The sequence below is a fragment of the Ambystoma mexicanum genome, chromosome 6p, assembly GCF_040938575.1.
Source record: "Ambystoma mexicanum isolate Mex_15411 chromosome 6p, UKY_AmexF1_1, whole genome shotgun sequence".
NCBI classification, from domain to species: domain Eukaryota; kingdom Metazoa; phylum Chordata; class Amphibia; order Caudata; family Ambystomatidae; genus Ambystoma; species Ambystoma mexicanum.
In genome coordinates this window covers 998,474,780-998,499,423 of record NC_090935.1, presented here as the reverse complement: position 1 = coordinate 998,499,423, position 24,644 = coordinate 998,474,780, and the positions used below count along the sequence as shown (strand labels likewise).

Sequence of the window (24,644 nt, the reverse complement as noted above, 5' to 3'; positions counted from 1 at the left end):
GGGGGTGGGGGGAAAGAAGGGAGACACGGGGCATGAGCAGGGGTTGGGGTGTACACAAGGGAGAGACACGGGGCATAAGCGGGGGGTCGGGGGGTACACTAGGGAGACACGGGGCATGAGCGGGGGTGGGGGGAACAGGAGGGAGACACGGGGCATGAACGGGGGTGGGGGAACAGGAGGGAGACACGGGGCATGAGCAGGGGGTGGGGGGACAGGAGGGGGACAGGGCATGAGCGGGGGGGTGGGGGAACAGTGCAGACATGGGGCATGAGCGGGGGTTGGGGGTAACACGAGGGAGACACGGGGCATGAGCGGGCGGTGGGGGGAACATGAGGGAGACATGGGGCATGAGCAGGGGTGGGGGGGAAAGAAGGGAGACACGGGGCATGAGCGGGGGGTGGGGGTGAACAGGGGAGACACGGGCATGAGTGGGGGTGGGGGTGAATGGTCATTTTTTCTGACCTACTTTTTGTTCATTTTTTTAAAAACTACTGGACGAATTTTCACCATTCACCCATTCAGTCTATGGGGGGAAAAAATGTTTTGGGACCCCCCCTATAACTTTGCCCCCCCCCGGACCAAACCTCACCAAACTTTGCAAAACAATTCGGAGTGGGCCATACAATTTTCTTGCGAAGTATATGGCCCAAAAGAGTATATCTGCAAAGTTTGGTGAGGATTCGTCCAGGGGGAGCGAAGTTATAAGCTGCCCAAAAAGGGCTCTTCCTATGGAAACAGCAACTTAACCATAACTACATGGCCACTACCGTGGCCATGTAATATGTATATATACATACACACACACAACACCACGGTAGTGGCCGTGTAGTTATGTTAAGTTGCTGTTTTCATAGGAAGAGCCCTTTAAGGCGGCTTATAACTCCGCTCCCCCTGGACGAATCCTCACCAAACTTTGCAGATATACTCTTTTGGGCCATATACTTTTTTTCCAAAAGTTGGTGAGGTTTGGTCCGGGGGGGGGCGAAGTTATAGGGGGGGGTCACAAAACTTTTTTCCCCATAGACTGAATGGGGGAAAAACTTTGCGCACGCCTACAGCCCAAACCGCTGGATGGATTTTCACCAAATTTACGGCAGGGGCTTCGTCCCGAAAGCGTGCTTTTGTAAGAAAATCCATCCAGTAGTTTACTTTAAAACGACCAAAAAGTAGGTCTAAAAAAATTAGTGATATCTATGTCCACTCCGCGGAGACACTTCCCTGTTCACTCCGCGGGCAGGAGACCGATTGGCTAATGGCCTCGCGTCATGTTCGCGGACACGCGACGTGTTCGCGGATTTGGCTGAAGTGAGGCGTAATGTGCGTCAGATTGTTCCAATGCGCCCGACATCTTAGATCCGCTGACAGCGCGGCGGCGAACAGAGGAGAAATGCAGTTTTGGGGAGTGTTTTGGTGTGCAAGAGTGCTTGGGGAGGTTTAGAGAGGAAGAGATGACTCAAACACTTAATTTGTTTAGGTGGCAGGTGCTAATGATGTATTAGCTGTGGTCGCGCTGTCCGGCATGTTCTTAATTACTGAAAATTAGGGGTGTCCAAAGGATAGTATTCCCGTCCGTGCTGTGCGCAGGCAAGTTGAAACTGTTCGAAGGACACGCGTGGTGTCAGCAGACTTTAAAATTGAGTATATGTCGCAGTTAAACTTTTTCAATCTATGGGTTTGATACTGTGTTATATGCCACCATGGGTGTGATATGCTGTGGTGGTTGTGGCCAGGGCCTAGAGTCTTGGGTGCATGGCCGCAGGCCATAGGCCATGCACCCAAGACCGGAGTTATAAGCAGTGAAGTTATAAGCCACCATGGGTTTGATATACTGTGGTGGTTGTGGCCAGGATGTAGAGTCTTGGGTGCATGGCTGTAGGCTATACACCCAAGACTCTAGGCCCTGGCCACAACCACCACATCATATCACAGCCATAAATGAAACTTATAGATTCGAATACCAATCAAATGTTTGAAATTATACTTAGTGCAGTGTACTGTGCATTTTGCTCAGTTTCTGTGCTTGTTTTTCAAATCATTGGGTCTGGGAGAAAAAAAATCCTTGTCAGATTAAAAAAATGTTTTTTTGTTATGCTACAGTCTATTTGTTTGTTTCCTTACTGTGTTCACTTTTTGTTTCTGGTTAATGTTGGCTTGTTGCAGATTTCTGAATCAGTTAGATACCTGTTGGCGTATTCTGTCTATTTTTTCTTACAATTTAGTGGTATTCATTTATCCGTTTGGTCATTATAGAATCTTGGACCAGTTAGATACCCGTTGGCGTATTCTAACGGTTTATAGTTTTTTAATTGATTTTTTGTTAGTGTTGAAGTACAGATTAGTTATTACATTTTGGTTTTAAGAAGATTAAATAAGCATTTGTAAGATTTGATGGTAATCTCTGCTTTAGAGTTATGCTACTATCATTACATTCAAACCATCCACATTTCTTTTTAATATATGCAGTGTAGTGACCTGAATTGGTTGTGGCTCCTGCGTGGTAGATTATACCTATTGTTGTGAACGTTTTCTTACCAAGTGATACTTGACCGTGTGTGAATCCAGTCAGCTTGCAGTTGTTTTTGGTACCATCTGCATTGTAACGTAGAAGCATTAGTATTAAGTAGTTACTATGTGTTTGTATTAGTAAGGTCGAGCGATTATCTGAATTGCAGGTAGTACATAATCTGCCATGGTTTGCATTTTGTACAAGTTGCTGAAATGGAATGGATTCACAATTCGGTATGGATACATAAACAAAGCGCTCATTAGGGATTTGTTCCTGTGTCACATTGTTGCAGAGAGTGCATGTATTTTTCCACCTGTATGAAATCTGGAAGATTTCATTTATAGGTATGTTTTTGTTTTCCAGTACTTGTAGTAAGTACATTAGAAAATCTTGTGGATCTTCTTGTGAGTGTATAGTGAATTTCACCATTCTAGCACAGTAGTCCAATTCTTGTCTTATTCCGTGAACACTATACTTGTTGTCAAGATTGTTTGTTGCACTTCTATGAAGGACTAACATTTGCAAACACAATTGGTGTGTATTGTGTAAGTAAATGTTGTCAACAATTGGTGGCAATTGAAATAGAATATTCATTGCTACATTTGCGTAGCAACTTACACCAGTTACATTTGAAAATTTGAATGGACCAGATAGTTCTGTGTCCAAGTAATTTTTTCGGAGTGTGTGTTGCTTCTTTGAAGAAGTACCGAGTTACTTTGACTAATAGGTTCTTCTTTGGTTGTGGTAATTGATGAAGTATTAGCTTCTTTTGCTCTCTTTGCAGGATTTGTAGTCAGATCCTGTTGCATTTCAGTTTGAATTAGTTTTCTTTTACAACGTTTTCCCTTTTTGTGGAACAGGATGTGATTTTAGGTGGGGGGTGTATAGTGAACATAGTCTTTTGTATTATAAAATGCAAGGAATATCAGCGTTTACTTTACTTGCATCAAAGTTGATTAGAAATAGACCGTTATGTGTATGTAAGCGTGATAATGCTACGTAGCTCATGCCTTCTTTAAAGACTGTTATCAACTTCTATCAATGCTTTTTTCTAGGGTAAGACCGTGGGATTTATGAATGGTGACTGCATATGCAAGAGTTAGAGAAAATTGTTCTCTGCGTACCTACATGTCTTTGAAGAGAAGGAATCGAGCTGTTGAGCGCCCTATCCTTTTTACTTCTGAAAGTTTGTCGAAGAGAATATTTACAAACTAAATGTTGTTGTCACGTGGGTATGTTTGAAAGCCAACAACTGTACCCAGTGCTCCATTAACTAGTTCTTGCTCCACGCCAAGGTTACGTTTAAGCATTACTCTACAGTTTAAGGATAATTTTAATATTTTCTCCAACCCAGCTGTTTTGGAGATAGAATTTTCTAAGGTATTTAGTCTTGTTGTGGCTTGTTGACACATGGGTAGTGTCATACCATGTACGTCCAGTTTGTCTGTGGAGCAAATTTCAATTATTGGTTGCATTTCTTTTTTCAACATGGTTTCATTGAATTTGGAACATCTTGCAAGAGTTGGTATTAAGGCCATACAATTGACATTTTTGTGCCCAATTGTTCCATAACATCAGTAGCATATGAGTTATCGCCATAAAGTTCATGGATGTGCCAGGTTTTTAATATTTCTTGTGCTTCTTGAGATAGTACACCAACTCTAATACTTTTTAAAATGTTTGCTTAAGTGAGGTCTGCAGATTGGCGCATGTTTTCTGTTAATTCTCTGTATTGGAAATGTTTCCAAAGGTTGACATTTCCTATGCTGCCAACAGTTTTACGGCAGAGTTTGTGTCCTAAAGTTTTAAAAATAGGTTCACCTTTCACTGGTGTCAATTGAAGAAGATCTCCAAAAACAATAATGTGTTTTCCTCCAAAGAGCTCTTCGTAGTTTGTTTTAAGTACTTCTTGTAATCTGAGGTGAATCAAAGCCAACATTATTATTAGCCAACATCTATTAGTAGCATTTCCATTTGTTTTAACACTCTGCATAGTTCCATTGCAGCTTCTGTAGAAAGTTTGTAATAGTCTAATTTGTTTTGTGTTCTACTGGAAGGAGTAGTAATCAGTGTAAAGTGACACCGCCTATGGTGTAGGCAGCTATACCTGTGGGGGCAGTTACAACAGCTGACAGTTTGTTTTTTGTCAATTGCTGAAGGAACTTGCTGTTGAGTTTAAGAATGTTTTGCCTGAACCAGCTGCACCACTGACATATAGCAGTATAGGTTTGTAATTTTCGCAGGTACATTGTTTATTTTCGTGTTGTACACCATGTGCAATTTCTTTTGTTACTTCTTCAAAAATGGTGCACTGGTCTTTAAGTTTTGATTGTAGTACAGTTAAGTCTTCTGTACCTTCTTCATAGTGACACATGGTGTTTTCTACTTCTGTCATAGCCAATTCTGCCTCATTTGCTATTAGTGGCTGTCCCAGTGGTTCTTGGCTTCCTGTTACAGAAGGTTGACTACTGTCGGGAGTGTCCTTATCTAGTTGGGCCTGGAGTTCTTCTTCGTGTTGCTTTTCATTGTGCAACATTGTTTTGTACTGCGCAAAGTTCACATCGGTGATAGAGCTTTCATTTGCTTTGAAAGTCTTCATAGCAGTCATAGTTATCTAGTATCTCTTCCTCTTTTCTCCATAGTTTAAAAAGTTGTAGCAGGGACATGCAATATAGTTCTTTCTTTTGAGGAGTTTTTAGTGACAATTTGATATGATTAATTAAGCTTCGTTTGGTAAGTTTCACTAAGCTGCCTTCACAATCTGTCACTATATATCTACCTTTGTTTTCATCGGGTTTTATATTATTTTTGTATGCAAAGTTTTGGGATATGTGATATAGACACATGGTTTCCAAAGTGGTACTCCTGTTCAGGTAGTTTGTGTCTAGTAAATTGTTTTTCAAAATCTCTTGGCTGTTGGGATAATTTTTGGCTATTGTTTCTATGTCCTCATATGATTCGAGAACTCTTTCTAGATTTAGCAGGACCAAGACTTAGCCATACTATATTTTCATATTTTCCATACAAAGCAGTACCGGTTAAACGATCTGCAGCTTTGTGTAACGCTCACCTGGTATCCACGGGGACGTCACTCAGCCTGTCTGGGCTTCCGACCACCTCAAACCCCTCTTTGGAATCTGTTCAGTGAACTCTGGGTCTGAAACACAGGATTGCCTGAGGTCAACTCCCTGTTGGTTTTGCTTGCCTGGCCCCCCCCTTCTTCCATGGGTGGCAACCTTCCCCCCCTGGTTGTCTTTTCACCTTGTTTTCTGATGTGGGCCGCTCTCTGTCCTGCCTTCGGAGCCACATTGGGTAATGCGGGCTGGAAGGTGCCTAGTTGCTTCACTGGCACGGGCCCGGCTGACAGGGCTTGCTGTGACTTCAGCCCGACCGATAAGTGGATGAGCCTTGCAAAAGTTTCTGATGGCTCTAGTCTCTTTAATTATGTGTCTTTCCTTCCTTAGGTGGTGAAGATCTTGCAGATGGTGACGCGCTGCTGAGGTGAGCAGGAGTGCGGAGCGTGTTGCTAGTTGGTTTCTTTCATTCTAACCAATGTTTATCTTTTCTATATCCTTTTAGGTGCCGCAGTAACTCCGCGTGGAAGCGAGATAAGGAGGTGAGCTGCGGTGAGTAAGCGCGATGAGCGGCGCCTCTTAAGTGTTTTTGCGCTAACCTGATGATCTTTTTTCCCCTTTTCAGATCGGCGGAATGTTCCGGAACCAAAGTTGTCCGATCAGTGGAATTCAGGTAAGGGTCTAACTCTCCTTGCTGTTTTCGAGAGAAAGCTAAGGCATTGCAGAAAGTTTACCAACGCTCTTCTTCTGTTCTTCTGTCCTTTCGTAGGGCGGGACGTGCCGAGATGGAGATGACCACGCCGTAGGAACCCGCAAGGCTGGAGGAGAGCTAGGGAGAAGCGGGATGCTCTTCAAGGTGAGTATTATTAATGATGTTCTTGTAGGAGCGCTGAGGAAGAAGAAAGAAGCAGGCCTCTTTGAGAGAGATCCGAGCACGGTGAGTGTCACGCTGCAGGTGCAGAGAAATGCAAAGCGTGTTTCTCGTGCCGGGCGTGGTTTAAATAGTCTGTAGGTATCCCAGGTATCTCTGGGCTAAACCACACCCAAAAGGCCAGACTGCCCATTTAGTTCAAGGAACTGAATTACATGGGGGCATCCATTGGCCCATAATGCATTGCAGGACCAATGCTAAGTGGATCTTAGGGCTGTGTGTGAGATTGGTGCCACAGGTGCCAAGTCTGAGTCCAAGTAGGTCTCTGGGGCGATGGAGAGGCCCTTAGTGGCCAAGTTGGTGACTGTGACCTGGCTCCAGCCTGGTATGCCGGATGGCTGGGGGCAGGAATCGTGACAATTTGTAGACGCCACATTCTCTATCAGAGAATGTCTTTATGCCTAAACTGTACAATTTCTGAGATAGTGTTCTGTCGAATGATAGGTCATTCCAGAGGTCTTGAAGCTCTGTTTTTTCTTCTTTTGTTAAATAGGCTGTAACATATCGTGCAACTGCAGTGAAATTGCCTGCAATGTACTGCACATCTATGTTTGCATTCCATAAGAGGGCAATGACTGCATTGTAATCATTGATATATTTTGATTATTCTGTTCTTTTTATGTAATACGTGTTCTTAGGTGATTTACCTTTAACACTATGTCTAACTGAAGACATTAAGTTGTTCACTTCACCTGTTTCTGTAACTGGTCTAAGGAAACCAAAGCGGCATTTGGTGTAGTATTTCCCTTTGTTTTTGTATTTGCGATGACAATATTTGCCACATTTGTGTCTTTGAAATTGTACAATTTGTGCATGAAGGTCACTATGTCTCGTTTGGGAAGGGATTTCACAAGTGATATTTTTGGATGAACTGCAAAACAGTGGCATCACTGTCCTGACCAAATTTAGGAGCATCTTTAATACATAAAAGCATGTAGATATGTGGTGCTCCTCTGGCCTGGTATTCTTTTCTCCAAAAGAAGTGTTGTACTTCTCCGAGGGGAGGCACAGTTTTATTACAAACAAAGTGTAGCATAGCAATGAAACGATGGTGGAAATATCTTGAAACATTAACAGGATCTAGAGAGCAAAGTTCTCCAGGTGTTAGTATATCTATGTGTGTTTTGTTTTTGTTTGATATGCATAGGAAATCATGTAAATGCCCACTCATCATCACTGGAAACCTTCCCAGCCCATGGTCAGACCACCACATCATCACTTTCAGCATCCTCACCACCTACTCCACCACCCCCCCCCCACCCGAACCACTGCCACCCTGCCTCGCCAGAAGCTCCCGCCAACTCACTAAGGAAAGGCTACTGCCTTTCCTCCAAGGCCCAGCCTTCAGACCCCCTTTCTCCACAGACCCAGAAACACTCGCAACAGCCTACGAAGCTGCCATCAAAGTAGCCATTAACTCCATTGCCCCCCTTAGACCCCGTAAAGCCAAACCCACCACCCATTCCAACTCCTGGTTCACCCCAGACCTCCTCGCACTCCGCACTGAAAAAAAGGATGCCCTCACTCAGTGGCAAATGTCTCATTCTGACAAAGACAAGATGACTTTTAAATCATGCTCCACTAGATATAAAAAAGCAATCACCCTAGCTAAGGCCAAATCCTTTGAATCCAGAATCTCTGAAGCCCAATCCAGCACCAAAGAAATCTTTGCCATTTTCAGGGAGCTAGAGACACCCGCGCCTGCCCCTCAGAACTTCACCAAAGACAAGGCCTGGTGTGATGATATACAAGCAGCCATGAAAAATAAACTGAGTCTGCTCCAAAACAAAATACTAGCCACCAAGCAAGCCCTACCCAACACACACACCCCTGTCCCACCACCAGCCCCGGACCCCCCCCAACCCTTTTCATTCAAACCCATTCTAGAAAAAGACATCACCAACATAATGAGGAACATCAAACCCTCCAATTGCAAAGGTGATGTATGCCCAGCCACCATTATCAAAGACTGCGCCGAAGCACTAGCTCCCTTCCTTACAGCCTTTGTAAACGCCTCCTTTGCTACAGGGAAAGCCCCTGCCTCCCTCAAGGAAGCCTGGGTCCGCCCCCTCTTAAAAAAACCTACCCTCGACCCCACCTCCCCCAACAACTATAGACCTATCACCAGTGTCCCCTTCCTCCTCAAAATACTGGACAAAGCAGCATACCTGCAAGTTCAACATTTCATTGAAGAGAACAAACTCCTAGGACTCCGACAATCAGGCTTCCGCCCCAGTCACGGGACCGAAACCGCCCTACTTGACCTGAAAAACCAAATGGACGACGCCAGAGACATGGGCAAACCAGCACTTCTCCTACTTCTTGACCTATCCGCGGCTTTCGACCTCGTGGATCATGACGTCCTATGCCACCACCTCGCCTCTACGGCCAAATTTTCCCCTGAAGCCACAGCATGGATCACTTCCTTCTTAGAAGACAGAACCATGCAAGTATTCTCGGACCTAGCATCCGCCTCACCTACTATCATACTCTGTGGTGTGCCCCAAGGCTCCTGCCTCTCACCCACCTTTTACAACATCTTCACACGACCCCTTTTTCTCATCCTTGACGCCATGGGCATCTCATACACCAATTACGCTGATGACACACAGATCCTCCTCACCCTCACTGGCAACTACGACACTGACTCCATGACCCTCAACAACCTCTACAACACCATCCAAGCCTGGATGGCAGACAATGGACTATGCCTCAACTCAGACAAGACTGAACTCCTCCTGGTAGGCTCACCCGACACGCTGAAAAATCTTGACTCCCAGTTTAGTCATTTCACCATAGACTCCATCAAAATACCTGTCTCAGAATCAGTCAAAACACTTGGCGTCTACTTCGATTCCAACCTATCCATGGATAAACAAGTCAACGCTATAGCCTCTGCAGCTGCATATCATGCCAAACTAATCAACGCAGTCAGGCCCTTTCTCTCCAAAGAGAACTGCACTAACATAGCCAGAGCCATCACTGGATCTAGGCTTGACTATTGTAATGTACTCTTCCTAGCTACATCCAACAAAAACCTACAGAGGTTACAAATCATACAGAATAGCGCTCTCAGGGCAGCCCAAGGCATTGCCAAAAGAGAACACATCTCGGAAGCCAGAAAACGAGCACACTGGCTTCCAATAAAAGAAAGGATCATTTTCAAAACGCTGACACTGACTCACAAGTGCTTGCACCTTACTGCCCCCGACTACCTCTCCCAAAGGATCCACCCCGTCTCTTCTACAAGGCCAACCAGATCACCATATACTAACATGCTTTCTGTGCCATTAGTAAAAAAAAGCCAGAGCTGGCGGTTCCAGCTTCCCATATCTCGCACCCACTCACTGGAACGCCCTACCTCCTATAATCCGAGGTGAGGCCTCCCTTTGCACCTTCCGCAAATCCATAAAAACCATCTTATTCACATAAGATTCCTCGCACCAGTTGATTACATCTCCTATGTTCCAGTGCATAAACTGTTTTTAATGACCAACTGTACCAACCAAAACAGCAGCTCTATGCCTGTTGAATACATAATGTACTGATGAATGCCTCTTTGCCTGTAACTAAGCTCTTACAAGTAACAGCGCCTCAATGCCCATGGGTTACTTGCGCGCTATATAAATTTAAATAAATAAAAAATAAATCTTCCCATGCATATTTTGCACAACTTAATGTAACAAACCAAGTGGGTGGTCCAAGGTTTATGATCATACAACTTATATCTCTGTGACTTCGGAACCAGTATTCTTTCGTACCACGCATGTTTGCAAACAGATTTGTAATGCTTGTTTGTAAAACCTCATCTTTTTCTTGCACTTTTTGTATTAATTGCATAGCCGACATATTTTGAAAGTGGGTTCCCGATTTCAATATGTGTTAAACTCCGTAACGCAGAGTTGCTAGTTCACTTTCAAAGAGTAGGTGGAATATGTATTCCACATTTTGTCTAAATCTGGGATCTTCAGAATACATTCGTAATGAGCGGTATTCTTATGCTGTTATCTGAGTGGGTCTATCATCGTGCCTTCCTCCTTTGCCAGTAGGAAATAGTACATAAAAAGCCAATGCTTCTATACTTTTCTCCCATATGCTTATTGGTGAACCTTTGGTTTGTCGCATTTGGTAAGTTTCTAGTGCATCATCTATGCTGTCATTAGAGTGCAATGGATGAATTGTATAATGGCCTAAAATATTGGATACTGCAGCAGGATCCAGAAGTTCAAATTGACTAGTTTCTGGTGAGTCTTGAATTATTTCAGTTGTTCCCTTAAGTTGTTTTCAATATTTATTTCTTTGTAGTATTCATTATTGTCTTTTAGATATTTCAAGGCTTGTCTAACTTTATTCAAGTCCACAAGTTGTTGGCAAATTATTTACGTCTTTTGTTGGTACACCATTTACTAAAGACAATTAAAGATTGCTCTATTGGACGTTGCACTCCTAGAGTGTGCACATTTTCTGTCAGATCTAATGGTAAATAAACTACTTTGCCATAAATGCCTTTCACCAATTCAGAGGGAGGTAATTTTGCTGTTTTTGGTTGAAGGCGTATTATTGCTTGAAATGGCTGCACTGTTTGAATTATGATGCTCTCATACAAATTGAGTTGTTGCAGGCATTTTGTTAGTTGAAATAATTCCAAGTTATTTGTGATAGCACGTGAAGGAGTTTGGTTGTTGTCAAGTTTTGTAGTGCAGTAACTGCACATTTTTAAGGGGTCACCTATTTTGTATTTGTTCTCTGCTACAAGGTAGATAGCTAATTCAAACCATTTGGAATCTTCATTGTCTTCCATTTTGTATGTTACGTCTATAGTTTTTGTGTTACTTTTGTAAAAAGTTCTGCGGCAACACACACTCATGGTTTGGTACTTCAGGAGATGTACTTTTAAATTTTAGTATTTCTGTTTGGATGTGTGTAGTAGAAGGTTGCCATGTGCAGAATTGTTGCTAGTCTGCTCTAAAGCTATTGCATTTTGTTAGTAGCTTTCACTTCCAAAATATTTTCTCTGGATACGGTCGATTTCTTGTTGTAGGTCTTTGGGTGTACCATGTAGAAGAGTGTTATTTAAATTGGCTAGTTCTAAAGCAGGAGTTTTAGCATAGTACAGTTTGTAGACTAGATTTCTTACAGTTGAATGATGTTTTGATATCATTTTGATATCATGGAAAATGCTTTTGCAAATAGGTCCTGAAATGCAGGCTAACAAATGTATTTGTAGTCCTGTGCATTTGCGCACTGGACAGGTATCCATATTTTGAAGCACTAACATTTTGATTGTGTCTTTACCTTTCTCATACTGATTGAGGAACTGCCGTAAAGATTTGAAAGATTTGTTGGGAATGTTAAACAGTGACGTGCACGGCCATTTGTATACTGGACGTTCTGGTTTTCTGGGAATATTTTTGTAAGCAGTGTTTCTTGTTCCATAATGGTATTATTCATTTTTTCATAACCTCGTCCACTGCTATGGATGGCAATTGTGTTTGTTAGGTTTTGTTTGTATGCTTCTTCATTAAAATATGGTGCTGTGGTGCGACTCCATTCACCTCCACAGATATTTAAGAAGTTATTTTTGTTGACATTTCGTTTATTGAGAAGTTTTTTTTGTAGTTTAGTACTTATTTTTGTTAGTGGTTTCACCCTGTTTAAAACTAAAATAAATAACTTCCTTTTGAGAAGGATTGCACTGTCTACGAGAGCTTCCAGGAATAATTTTCTACGGTAGGTTTTAAGGGTTGTGCATGATTTCGCTCCTGTTTTTATAAGATTTTGAAGGACTCTGTGGCAGAACATTTTTGCTAAAATACTTTTTTTGGTATGGTTACTTGCCACTACATCAAGATTTATAGGAGCAGTGTTAGCAGTAGTGATAGCTGAAATCTTGTTAGTCTGTTTCGTTTTACATTTCGATAGAGGAGGCAAAGTTTCTGTACTAGAAGCTTCTTTTGTTTTGCTAAATGACTGCATTAGCCGTTTTGTTTGAACGTGTTGTACAAACTCTGGTACAGATGGATGCTTATTTTGGACACTTATTTTCATTTGCTCTATTTCTGCGTGGCTCTCTACGGACTTGCTTTTTGGTAGGCATTCTTTGGGGTCTGTTATAAAAAAAAGAAGTTATGGGTTGGTCAGTTTTGCAATGTATGTGTGCTGTGTGCATGCGTGTATGAGTTTGATGGGGAAGATGTATGTGGTGGTGTGTGAATATGCATTGGGCAATTACCATGAGTTGGGAAGGCTATTCTTCTGTTTGTATGTTACTACACTGCGGTTCAGCTAAGAGTAGAAAGTGAGCGAGTGGTGAGGAGAAGCATTAATAGTAAACGTAATGGTGTAAAATTAAAACTGTTCTTTGTTTTGTAGTACTAACATTCTAAGGGTTGAGTATGTTATTTGTGTTCCAAAAAAACAGGGATTTGTGTGCCATTTGCCTGCTAATCTCGGTTTAATAAATGGGGATTTGTGGGCAGAATGGTTTAGGAATCAATGTTTTTTTTGGTGCGCAAATTACATGAATGAACCACACTGTCTTTGAGGAAAAGTAAGAATATAAAGGTAGTATTCTACTTTTTTTTGTGGAATGAGCAGGTTTCTTCGGATATGTTTGTAGTTTAGATGCTGCTGATTTTCAGGAGTGGTCTTCACTGCAATTGTAAAAGGAAGAAGTTCGTAATTTTGTGTGTTTATAGTGTTTATAGCACTGATGTTAATGTACACGTTGATTTTTATGTTTTTGTGGTAGTATTCTTGTTTGATATCTGAACATATTGTATGCATGCATTTGATTTCACTATGTGCAGCCTTTACAGTATGTTAGTTCAACATGCTTCGCAAATGAGTAGAATTTTAAGTTCATGACATTCACTTGTTTTTTTTTACAGCTGTGTTGTAGATGGAGAGGTTTGGAAGTGATAGTTCATTATAGTAGATGGGAAACATTTGAATAATTTCATATTATAACTAGACATGCGAACAATCGGGAGCACCTGAGAGGGAGATTTCACCACAGCAACCGGGTACATTTATTTTTCTCATACGATTGTATTGGGATTAGCATTAATTTAGGCGGGAGACAGTAAAAAATGGTGACATTTTTCAATGAAAAATCGAGGTTTGCGCGTAAATCGGGAGGGTTGGAATGTATGTATAGGTCATACGGGAGACAGTAAAAAATAGTGTGATTTTTCAATGAAAAATTGGGAGTCTCGCGGATAAATCAGGAGCATTGGCATGTATGTATTGGCTATGCAGATTTAGTGGCATTACTTTGTTTATATGGAATCATAAGAGTTGTACATGTACTCTGAATAAAATATGCATTCCTGTACTTTGTAATCATGCATGTGGATATGCATGGAGCTGTAAGTAGAAATCTTCGAGACTTGTACAGTAGTTTTTGTAGTAGGTGCTTTCCAATGATATGAGACTTGTATTCAGAGTGATCAATAGTACATTTGAAGTGCGGAACTCTGATGATGGAGTTAGATGTAGAGGTCTTGGATGTGATTGGTGGATGGTTGTGTGACTGCTTAGCTATATCCAATGAGGGAATGGACCCAAGAGTGATGTGGAAAGGGTAGAAGGGCTGGCTAAGAGTTACGTGCCACACGGACACTGAGGCTGTCCGCGGGTAGGGCGTGCCACATACAGGGTTTTCCAGCAAATCCAGCATGGAAAGGGGACTGTAGGGATCAGCCAATCAGATGTTGACGTTGTTGAATTTTGCAGAAAGAGTGTGTGTGTAGTGAAGATGGCAGAGGTGCAGAACGTCAGGGTTTTGGTGCTGGGAGATATGTTTGTCCATGGTTTACAGCAGTATTCTCAATGCAGACATGTGGCAAACAATTTCGATGTTAGCGGAGTGGAGGTGGTGTGGAGCGCTGTGACTGACTGCAATGCAGAGGCAATTATCCAAGTTTGTAGAGATCTGCGTAGGATGAACAGTCCACTTGTGGTAGTTTAGCACTATGGTGCTTTCCATTTGGCCTACGTGAGTTCCCCTACTTTGTTGGCAGATTTGGAATAGTTGGTTCAAGTAGTAATCAATATTGCCCAAATGCGAAAATATTTTTTTCTGTATTACTGTCTAGAGCAATGTGGGACAACAGTTCTGTGTTTTGTCCTCAGCAAAACATTGCTAGGTGTGCAATCAATCGCGGCATGCGTGCTTTCATGCTAAGAGCTGGAATGTTTTTCTATAACGAGAATATTGTTTCGAGTAATGCTGCTTATTTTGAAGCAGATGGTGTTTGTTTATCTTTTTTGGGAAATGCCATGTTCTTTTGGAATGCTTTGGAACAGGTTCTGTGAAGATTTTAGTTGTAAAATAAGAAGAAACCCCCCTCCCCCGCCCATGGCGGTAGTCTGCGGACAGCGCGTATTCCATACGGGCATTCTGGGGTGGAGAGGAATGCAAATGATAATGAACTGAGCTAGGGATTGGTCAGTAAAGTTTAGTGGGTGTGTTGTGTAAGGAGAGATTTAGTGAGGATGTCTTTTTCTTGAGAGACGAACAGATAGCTATGGCTGTGCGTTTTCGAAAACAGATTATCTGGATTTTGGGAGACTCATGGATACATTGGTTGGAGGTGCATGCAGAACGTTGTAGTGTATCTGCAGATCTTGGATTCCCTCATGTGGAAGTGTACTCGCATGGAGTGCGTGGAATGAAGTGGCTGGACTTGGTACCGCTCTGTGCTACTTTACAGACAGAGCGTCATCCTGACAAATATAATTCATTGTGGAGGGAACAGTTTAGGACATGTGCCTGGAATTTCTTTACAATTTGCAATGAAAAAAGGACTTGAGACGGTCATGGACATGTTTCCAAATTCCAAAGTAATTTTTTGCTCGTATTGCGCAATGACAAATGTGGCTGCGTTCTTCTTTATTTGGTCCACAAATGGAGAAAGCGAGGCGCAATGCCAATAAGGCTGTTTGTGCCTTTCTAAGAGATGTTGGCATGTCCTCTTTTCACAATGAAAATATGTTTCGTAGCACATTCATTTTTTGCAGAGATGGAGCTCATCTTAATATGCTGGCAAACAGATTTTTCTTAGAAATTTACAAAATGGAATTATATTAATCTATTTTGCATGTGATGGTGACGACTCCAAGTTTTTCAAACACACAAAACACCCGCAAAAAGGCTCTTTTCAGAGCCACCACTTACTCCCAGAGAAAAGTGCATTGGTTTTGCTAGGGCAGCACCCCAAAATGTTATCTGTCCTAAGACTGTCTGCAGACTTTTAAAAAATGCGCAAGGACCTGCACTGTTTATTTGATAGTTCTATTTTTAAACTGAGAAAGACGGCTCTGAAAAGAGCCTTTTTTGGGGGGGATTTTTGTTGTTTTATATTTTATTGGCTTTTTTTACACAAAACACACAAGTAGAGGAGGGGAAAGGAGGGTAAGGAAGGGACATCAACCACGGGGATAAGAAAGCGCAGGTGGAGAGAGGAAGATGTAGGGTGGGCCTTGCTTAGGTAGGTAGGTCTTCTGGTGCTCCGTAACGGTAGTCTCGAAAGCACTTAGAAGACTCTCCCCCCCTGCAGAGTACTCCATCACAGTATATACACACTATTGTGACCCTCAAAAGGTAAGTGTCAACAGCATTGCGAATGGCCTGTGAAGCAGTTGGAGGGATGTCTCTTGTGGTGAGAGGAGCGGAAACGGAGGTTGCTGTGGAGGAACTCAACCTACTACGTTCATCACAAGGTACAACCTTGAGAATGTCCGCACCGTGGAATGAAGTTAGGTGTCGTTTCATGGATGTCATACCAAAGCTGTATGCACCACGTCTCCCACGACTCAGCACTAATTTGCACTGGTTACAGGTGACCTTGTCCGCACGTGCTTTTGGTACTGTTACGCTCACCTGGTCTCCACAGAGGCGCCAAACGGGACTGGCTGGTCCGATGTTTAGTGGTTTCGCGTGCCCCCTCTGAATCTGCTTCTGTCACAAGGTGCGCCTAAAAGGCTAAATGAAAGGTTACCCAACTGTAAGGTGGAAGGCCTACTCCCACCTCCCGTGGTCTTCTAATACACCCCTCTGCTATGCCTCACCTTAGTTTTATGAATGCCAGGCTCTTCATCCTGCAACAGTATGCAGGGGTGCGTAGAGTTCAAGGATCTAGTTACTTCACTGATCCTGTAGAAGTCCAGACTACATTGACTCAAATGGGTAAGTCCAATACCAATGATATGGTTTGACGTAGAGTTCAAAATGCCCAAGTTCACTTCTGTGCCTTTTTCCTATAGGTTTCCCTTTGGTGCGAAAATATGAACGCGGAGTTGTTTTTCCAAGGTAAGTTCTGTGGTAAGTCTTTATATGCGCTATTGTCCTTCTGCGCGACTGACCTGCTGTTCTTTGTATTTTTGCAGGTGCTGTATCTCCGGGATGGATCGCATGGGGAAGCCTTGCGGGACCGCTAGGAAAAGCAGCCTTCAGGTGAGTAATGCGCTGCGTAAGAATTTAATGTCCAATGCGGGCTTTTCCCAATGCGCAGCTAACCTGATGTTTTTTCTTATGTGCAACAGGTGCAGCGACTCCGAAGCAGCGGGCGAATGATCGCCGGAATGAGCAGCCCTCAGGTAAGTATTGACAATGCCCAGGATAGAGATGTGGATTTCTCGTTCTGCGCGGCTAACCTGATGTCTTTTCCTTTTCAGCTCAGCAGACGAAGACACGGAGCTTCAGGTAAGAGTCTAGTTCTGTTTCTTCACCTTTCTCTTCCTTCCTTTGCAGGTAGCTCGAGAAGAACTGAACAGGAGTAGCTGAAGACTGGCCTGAAGGTAACAGACACGGTGAGCATTACGCTGCAGGAGTGCAGAATAACGCGAAGCGTGTTCTGTACTGAGGGCGTGGTTTATATAACCTTCGGAAAGTAGTCCTCAGGTAAATTAGTCCCAGCAACCACACCCTAGCAAACAGTTCCCCAGACAAGTAGTCCCTCCAGCCTGCCTCAGACTGTTCTACATTTGGTTCACTTGTTTGAAACTTCCATATCGGTGATGGCAGCATGAGCCTGGCGCCAACAGCGCGAGGACCGAGTCCAGGAAGCCCCCAAAGGATCCTTTGGGGCCTTAAAGGCCCCTATGGATGCTGATGCCCTGGGCAGGTTGGTGTGCACCTGATGTTTTGGAGCATGAACCGTGACAGGTGCGTTACCATAAACGGTAAACAACTGCCACACCCAAGACTCCCAGGGAGTGCTGGTAGTAGGGCGTCCCTCCACCTCATTCTCTTCATAATCATTCTCTACATCCTCATGCGTGTTTCCCTCTGCAGGCCCTTGGGGGGGGGGGGTGGTGGAGTGTTTGGGGGTGGTGCTGAGGCTGATGTAGCAATAGCAGCCATGGATGATATTTGTGATGTCATCTTTGATGTCCTGGGTATTAGTCATAGCAGTGCACAGTGGTGGCGCAAGTTATGGTTGCTTAGCTTACCATAACTGGCGAATTTAAAGGGTTTTTCGGTTTTACTTGGAACCATAACGTCCCTTTAACAAAGCTTTTTTTACTGAATTGCATAGGTTTTTATTAGCGCAACTTAACCATAACATCCCTTTAACAAAGTTTTTTTACTGAATATATATATATATACATACATACATACACACACACTAGCAGCAAAAGTACTCGTTCTCCGAACGGGTTCTGTAGACCGACATGATAACACCATTATAACTCCAGCGCACCTACCCTTCAGTTCTTACTCACCGAGCCTCCTGATTCTACTTACCTTGTACCATGTTAAATGGATTGTCTTGTGTTATTGTTACAGCGCCCCAAAGCCTTCGGGCTTTCGGTGCTTTAGAAATACCTAAATAAAATAAACACTGATCCTGTAGGTCAGTGTACCGATTTGCTTATCGCTTGATGTGCTTTGCTCCCTGAAGTAAACTGCAATGAGAATGGGCGCGTGTAGCTGGCTGACATACGCAAGAGCAGACGTTGGGGGGAGGCCAGAGTTGGTGTGCTGCTGCATACTGGCACCTTCTGTGCTCTACGCCATCGGTCGCCTCATCCTGCCATGGTGCAGTTAGTTGCGGTGCAAATATCTTGGAAACCATGCATCCTAGGGCATTGTCAGATTGCACACAATAATGGAGGAGAGGAATCGACACTCTCCCCCGAACCACAGAAGCCGAATAAATTCGACCCTCCACCCGTGGTTGGCACAGGCGCCTGATTATATACACAGGACACCACGTGGCAGCCAATGGGGGGAAGAGGAGTTAGGAAGAGGTTGTGGATAGGGTAGGGTAGGGATGTAGGAACACCGGATAGAGGGATAGGGAACTCCTAAGGTGGATAGGAAAGGGGAAGCACAGGGAAAAAACCTCCTTATCTAGTTCTTTTACTAAACCAAACACATAGGGTATGCGCTATTAATCTTGCCTCCAGCCTACCTCTAACTCGTATAAACACACCTTAATACGTGTGAACATGTAACAAGATAAACATATAGCAAGCATAGATGAACACCAACAATGGAATTAGATTCCATACATAAAATACATGACACATGGCCCGTTGGGCAAGCTGAAGCAACACTGAACACATATAGCCATAATGTACATGCCCAGACAGGGACACCAGATCACTGTTGTGCCCAAACAGACACTAACCCTGAATGTCCTGTACTGTATGTTGCCGATTTAGCAACCCTAAACATTTTCCGCACTCTGCCGTGTGCCTTTAAACACACGAGTATTAAGCATCGAAGTCCTTAACAAGGATTCACTGAAAACACACACTTTGCTGTAAACTCGTAATGTGCCCAGTACTTATCTGAGCTCCGAGCGGCCCCACGGGACCAATCGGAGTCTGAAGAAAATGCCGTAACCACTGTCAGCCAGCCCGCCCGCATTCATCCTGCTCCCCAGTATTTACCAGCGTAATGTGCCCGTTACTTATCTGAGCTTCGAGCGGCCCCACGGGATCACTCGGAGTCTGAAGAAAACGCTGTAGCAGCTGCCAGCCAGTCTGCCAGCTTCGTCTTGCTCCAAAGTCTTACGGGCTTTAAGGAAAGCTTCGCTCACGTCTCGCTCTGACCACACCCATCCAGGAACACAAAATAAGCCACACCTGGGGGCGCGAGCGTGTTGGCTTTATGCTGCCCTTCATTACTTGCAGCTGGCAACGCGCGGCAACTTGCGCTGAACTACAGGTCCTCCCCGGAATGCTGGGAAATGTAGTTCTCTTTACCAATGCTTTAATAAGCAAACTTAGTTACTCCCCGGCGGCACCAGCCCTTATTCCTGACAGGCATGGACTTTGAGTTTTGTTCCTCATGTCGGGACCAGTCCTTTTATGACCACATTCATGTTTCGCCGATTTCAGGCAACCGTCTGATGTGTTAAGGTGCTGAAATCTGGCGAAAGAGGTGAGGTGTACAAATGTCATGTAGCCAGTAATGTCCGGAGTGTAATAACAGGTAACTATGCAAAATTTGATGCAGATTCGAGAAACGGTGTGGAATTGTATAAGGAACAACGCTTTGCCATAAATCCCGCCACAAACAAATTGTTATATTATAGTGCGGCGGTTGCCGCACTATAGTTAAGTTGAGTATCAAGTTCCATACGAAACCTGGACATTTAATTGCTAATAACCTTTCACTTGCATGACGGGTTTGTGTGATATTTTGCCAAGAGAAAGTTTGTCACGGGCACCCCTAGACTGGACATTTTGGCTTGGTTATGTTTAGTCAACTTAACTCCATTATAACTAAAGTTTTTCCTTGAATTTCAAGGGTTTTGCTATACAATCTTTTTTTTCGACGCTACTAGCCATGGCCTTTGGCCGTGCCCACTGTTTTTGTTTCTGCACTACTGGCTTCAGGCCGTGCCCACTGTATTTTATTCAGCGCCACTGGCCCTTCAGCTTTGCCCAATGGATATTTTAAATCAGTAACGGGCCACTAGCCATGGCCAGTGGCCACTGCCTTTTGGCCGTGTCCACTGTATTTTTTAAAACACTAATAGGCTGCTGGCCACAGCTTTTGATTGTGCCCACTGAACATTTCAGCCATTTTAAAGGCTACCAAGCCACTGGCCATGGCTAGTGTTTTTTCACCCCTGACTTCACTGTAGCTGTATAAATATCCTTTTTTTGGACTCATAGCAGCATCTATCATAAAAATGACCTACATATAGCTGCGATTATCAGTAGTTTCGGATATCCGTGATTATCAGGAAAGAAAGTGGGAAAAAAATGTTTACCCTGCACCCCCACTCACTCACCAAATGACCCTCTTGTTATGGCAAGTTCATCCCACTCCCACAAACTCCAATTTGCCTTCTTAGTGCTCTGCCATATCCCCTCAAACACTTGTTCCGAGTGACTCATTGACGATCTCGTCTTCTCCGGTTGCCGCGGGTATCCTGAATATTTGCGGCTATGGCAAACTGTGCAGAAACTCGGTCCTTAGCCCACCTCGAACTGCCAAATTTCAAATGGTGTCCTCTCCGCCCCCTGAGCCCCCAATGCCATTTCTCTGTTTGTATGCCTCCAAATGGCATTTTTCTGCTTCCCCTCCCCCCTGATACGTGCGGGTATCTCTAGCAACAGAAAAAAGATGGTGACTTATTCATTTCTGAAAAGGCTTTCTGCCGCAATTCATCATGGGGCTATCAGTATAATGTTGAGAGAAGGGGGCGCCCCCATCTCCGTCACATATTTCAAAAACTACTGGACAGATTAACACCAAACCACAAAATGATCGCTTTGTGCCCAAGTTCTTTTGGACCTGGTCGAAATCCAACCAGCACATTTTTGCTCTGTTGTGGAGCACATTTTGACCTTTTTTTGGGGGAAATTAATGGGTGGTAGGCCGAAAGTGCTTTTTAAATTTTAATAACTGTTTTTATTTTTTTAAAAATCTTTTGTAGACTAGTGTTTGGGGAAGGTTTACAGGTGTACAAAATTGTCAGCAAAATGTCAGAAAAATCCGCTGCATGAGTCAAAGGTTATTAGCTATTCATTGTATTGATTTACTATGTAACTCACTACTCACCTTAACTATAGGGCCGCGACCGCCACCTTACACGCACACAAATATTTTGTATCTCTGATCAAGTCAAATGCAATGTATTTTTGTTCATAGTATGCATGTACTTGAAAATGCTTCAAAGCATGCCCTGTGAAAGTATCTCAATTTGTCTAAGTATAATAGCTTTAATTATATTTATATCCAATAGAAAAATGCATTTTGAGAATAATGTATGCTACTATAATTGTACTCTAAACTTTAGCCAATATTCGGTTTCCAGCATTAAGAGAAGCATCAGTTTGAATAACACCATTTTTCCAACTCATCTTTAGATAGAATGTGGTTTATGAATTGCTTTTGTTCTATGCATTGTTTTTTGTTTAACTTTCTGCTTGGAGCCCCATATTTTTGTGATTGTTGTTCCAAGATCCTGGTGGGTAGGATGCTCAGCAATTTAAACTATACAAATCTCAAGCTTTTTGGACAATCGTTTGATAGGACTTGTGTCCTGTTGTGATTGTTGCCTCAGTGGGACAAATACTGGTTATGTGGCGGGAAAACAGTGTATGTATCAATATCTATGGGGTGCGCCTAGAAGACCATATCACATGTAGACTTCGTACTAGCCTTCATGAAAATCTATAAACGACAAGTGAACCATTGAGAACACAAACTAAAAATTACAATGCGAGGAACCACCTTGTTATATCGTTACTTGAATTCACTGCAAATAACACGAACACACACACCTGCATTGATTTGTTTTATTTCTTACCAAAATTTCAGACATTTCACAGAAATGGTTAAAATATGAGAGGATTTACCCTACCAATATGGATACTAAGAAACCATATGGCTTTCATTAGGACTAGTAGCCCATTTAGTACCCACCATATACTTCATAGTTCAATGCAAGTAAATCAGCATCTTAGTTTATTAATGCCCAAGCCTGAATTTCTTCTTTTAATAACAGTTGAAAACCTAAACACCATTTTGTTGATTTTCACATTCATTTGATAAGTTGCACTTTTAATAGAGGTAGTTAAAGCATAGCGATTATATGTTTATAACACGTGTTTTAGTGAGGATTTTCTAAACCTCATCACACTTGAACGTCTGCTTAATGTGACAACAGGGAAAATACCTTTTGGCTTTGAGTCATTCTGAGACATGTGTCTTTCCACATTTAAGGAAAATGATCATAAACCATGACATGTTCTATGCATGCTGTAAACTATGGCTTATTTGCAGGCAAAGTCACTCTTTTTTACAACACGTACTAGGAGAAGCAACTAGTTCTTAAAGAAGGCAGGTATTTGTTATGCAGAGAAGTCACTCTGTCTGCAATTCATTGCCCTTGGCTCCCTTAAACGGACACAGATTTGCATAGTCTGCCCCAATTACACAATCTCCTGCTTGACCTAAGATTTGTAAAACAAAAATAAAAACAAAAAATAGGATATTTAATTCCTAAACCAATGAGAGCATTTTTGGCATTCAGTTGTGGATTTCTTTTTAATGTACATAGAAAAGCAGTACGTCGATTACAGTGCAACACAAATAACTCCACTGATATGTAGAAATACAATCAAGAATCCCAGAAATCAGAAACTAAACATCTATGCCTAGCGTCACTAGGTCTTGTGGCCCATATCAGCGGAAGGAATTTAAAGAACGCTTAAATAAAGGAGGAAGTGAAAGGTTCACATTTTAACATTCAATTAATTTTGTGGGTTTTACCAGTTAACTACTGATCTAATGTCAGCATTCTTTTACAGTGGTCAGAAAGTTTTCCTTGTTTGGTGCCTTTTCCCTAGATTGTGATTACACCAAACTGTCAGTAGGCAGAACAGTCAGTTTCAGTGCAACACTAAAATCTTCTTACCACAAATATACCCAAAGTTTTTAGGAATGTCTGTTCAAATTGGTCGGTGCCAATTCAAGATACACTGTAAATATGCATTAGAAAAATTGAAATATAAAAAGATAATTTTATTTTATGCTTCTTGAGCAGTTACGAATCTTTGGAAAACCATCAACTTAAGAGACAAGTAAAATTATATCTGAAGAAATACTAACAACCACTCCGAGAGTTGTTAGTACTTGGAAACATGTGTCCTGTCCATGATAGATGAGCTTTGGATAAAAACATTGTATTCCTCCAAAACCTTTATAACATTTATTATCGACATCACAATAGATAGCCCAGTGCCTCTAAACTTACAGTCCAAATGAACATCAAACAGTACGTTAGAAAAGATCACTGAAGTACCCTTGGCAATATTGGGACATAAAGGGATGACTGGACCATCAAGTCATTCACGCTTAGGTATGCACACAAAAATCTCAACATATTTCATGATGGCGCGTCAATGAAATAGAACTTCAATGCCCTAATGTGAGCAGTACTCTGGCCGATACTGCAACGTGATAAAGAAACTATTTTAAGAAGAAACTATCATTGACATAGATGCAAGAAGAACATATGAAATGTCAATAGTAGTAGAAGAACCAAATACGTTGACCTTTCAACATATCATTTTGGGGCATTGCCCACCTTTCTAAACCTCCAGTCCACACTTGCAAATGCACTGGTGCGTGCGTCCATAGTCATATAGTAAGGTGCAGAAGTTAAACAAATGTCCCACAATGCAACACTAAGACAGTCGGGACTCCATGCCAGCTAAAAGTGTGCTCCTCAAGGTTCAGAGTACTTCTAGTCTCATTTCACAATCGAGAGTAGGAAAATGGACACCCGCCATCCCATACAAAAATAAACATTTATATTATTGCACATAAATGATCCAGACTCTCTCAAAGGGCTAAACATATATACAAATGTAACTTGAGATCCAGAATGATAGTAGACCAACTCTGTCCAGCAGAGTCTTCCAGGACATTCTTCTACGTGGACAGGGTGTATGATGCAGGACTAGAGCACGACAAATGTTCACACCATATCTTCAAGCAGCCTCTCCAGGTTTTTCTGGATCTAAAGGGAGGGAAACATTGCTTGGGTTACAAGTATTGGTTGAAGATTTGCAACACATACATGAAGACCAAACTTGCTTTATACCCTCCAAGTGTTGGTAATCGCTAGTTTTTGCAAACTATGTGTGCTCTAAT

At 42.6% G+C, this 24,644-nt stretch overlaps 1 protein-coding gene across 6 annotated transcripts in view; it reads right to left on the bottom strand.

Moving 5' to 3' along the window:
- Positions 1-22,268: 22,268 nt before the first annotated feature.
- GRAMD2B (GRAM domain containing 2B) overlaps positions 22,269-24,644 on the bottom strand; it is an 864,945-nt gene continuing 862,569 nt past the window's right edge. For all 6 annotated transcript variants that reach the window (XM_069625594.1, XM_069625597.1, XM_069625593.1 and 3 more), the window contains one exon: positions 22,269-24,510. In XM_069625594.1, coding sequence (XP_069481695.1) covers positions 24,423-24,510 — 88 coding nt within the window. In that variant the 3' untranslated portion in view covers positions 22,269-24,422. The remainder of the gene's footprint in view (positions 24,511-24,644) is intronic.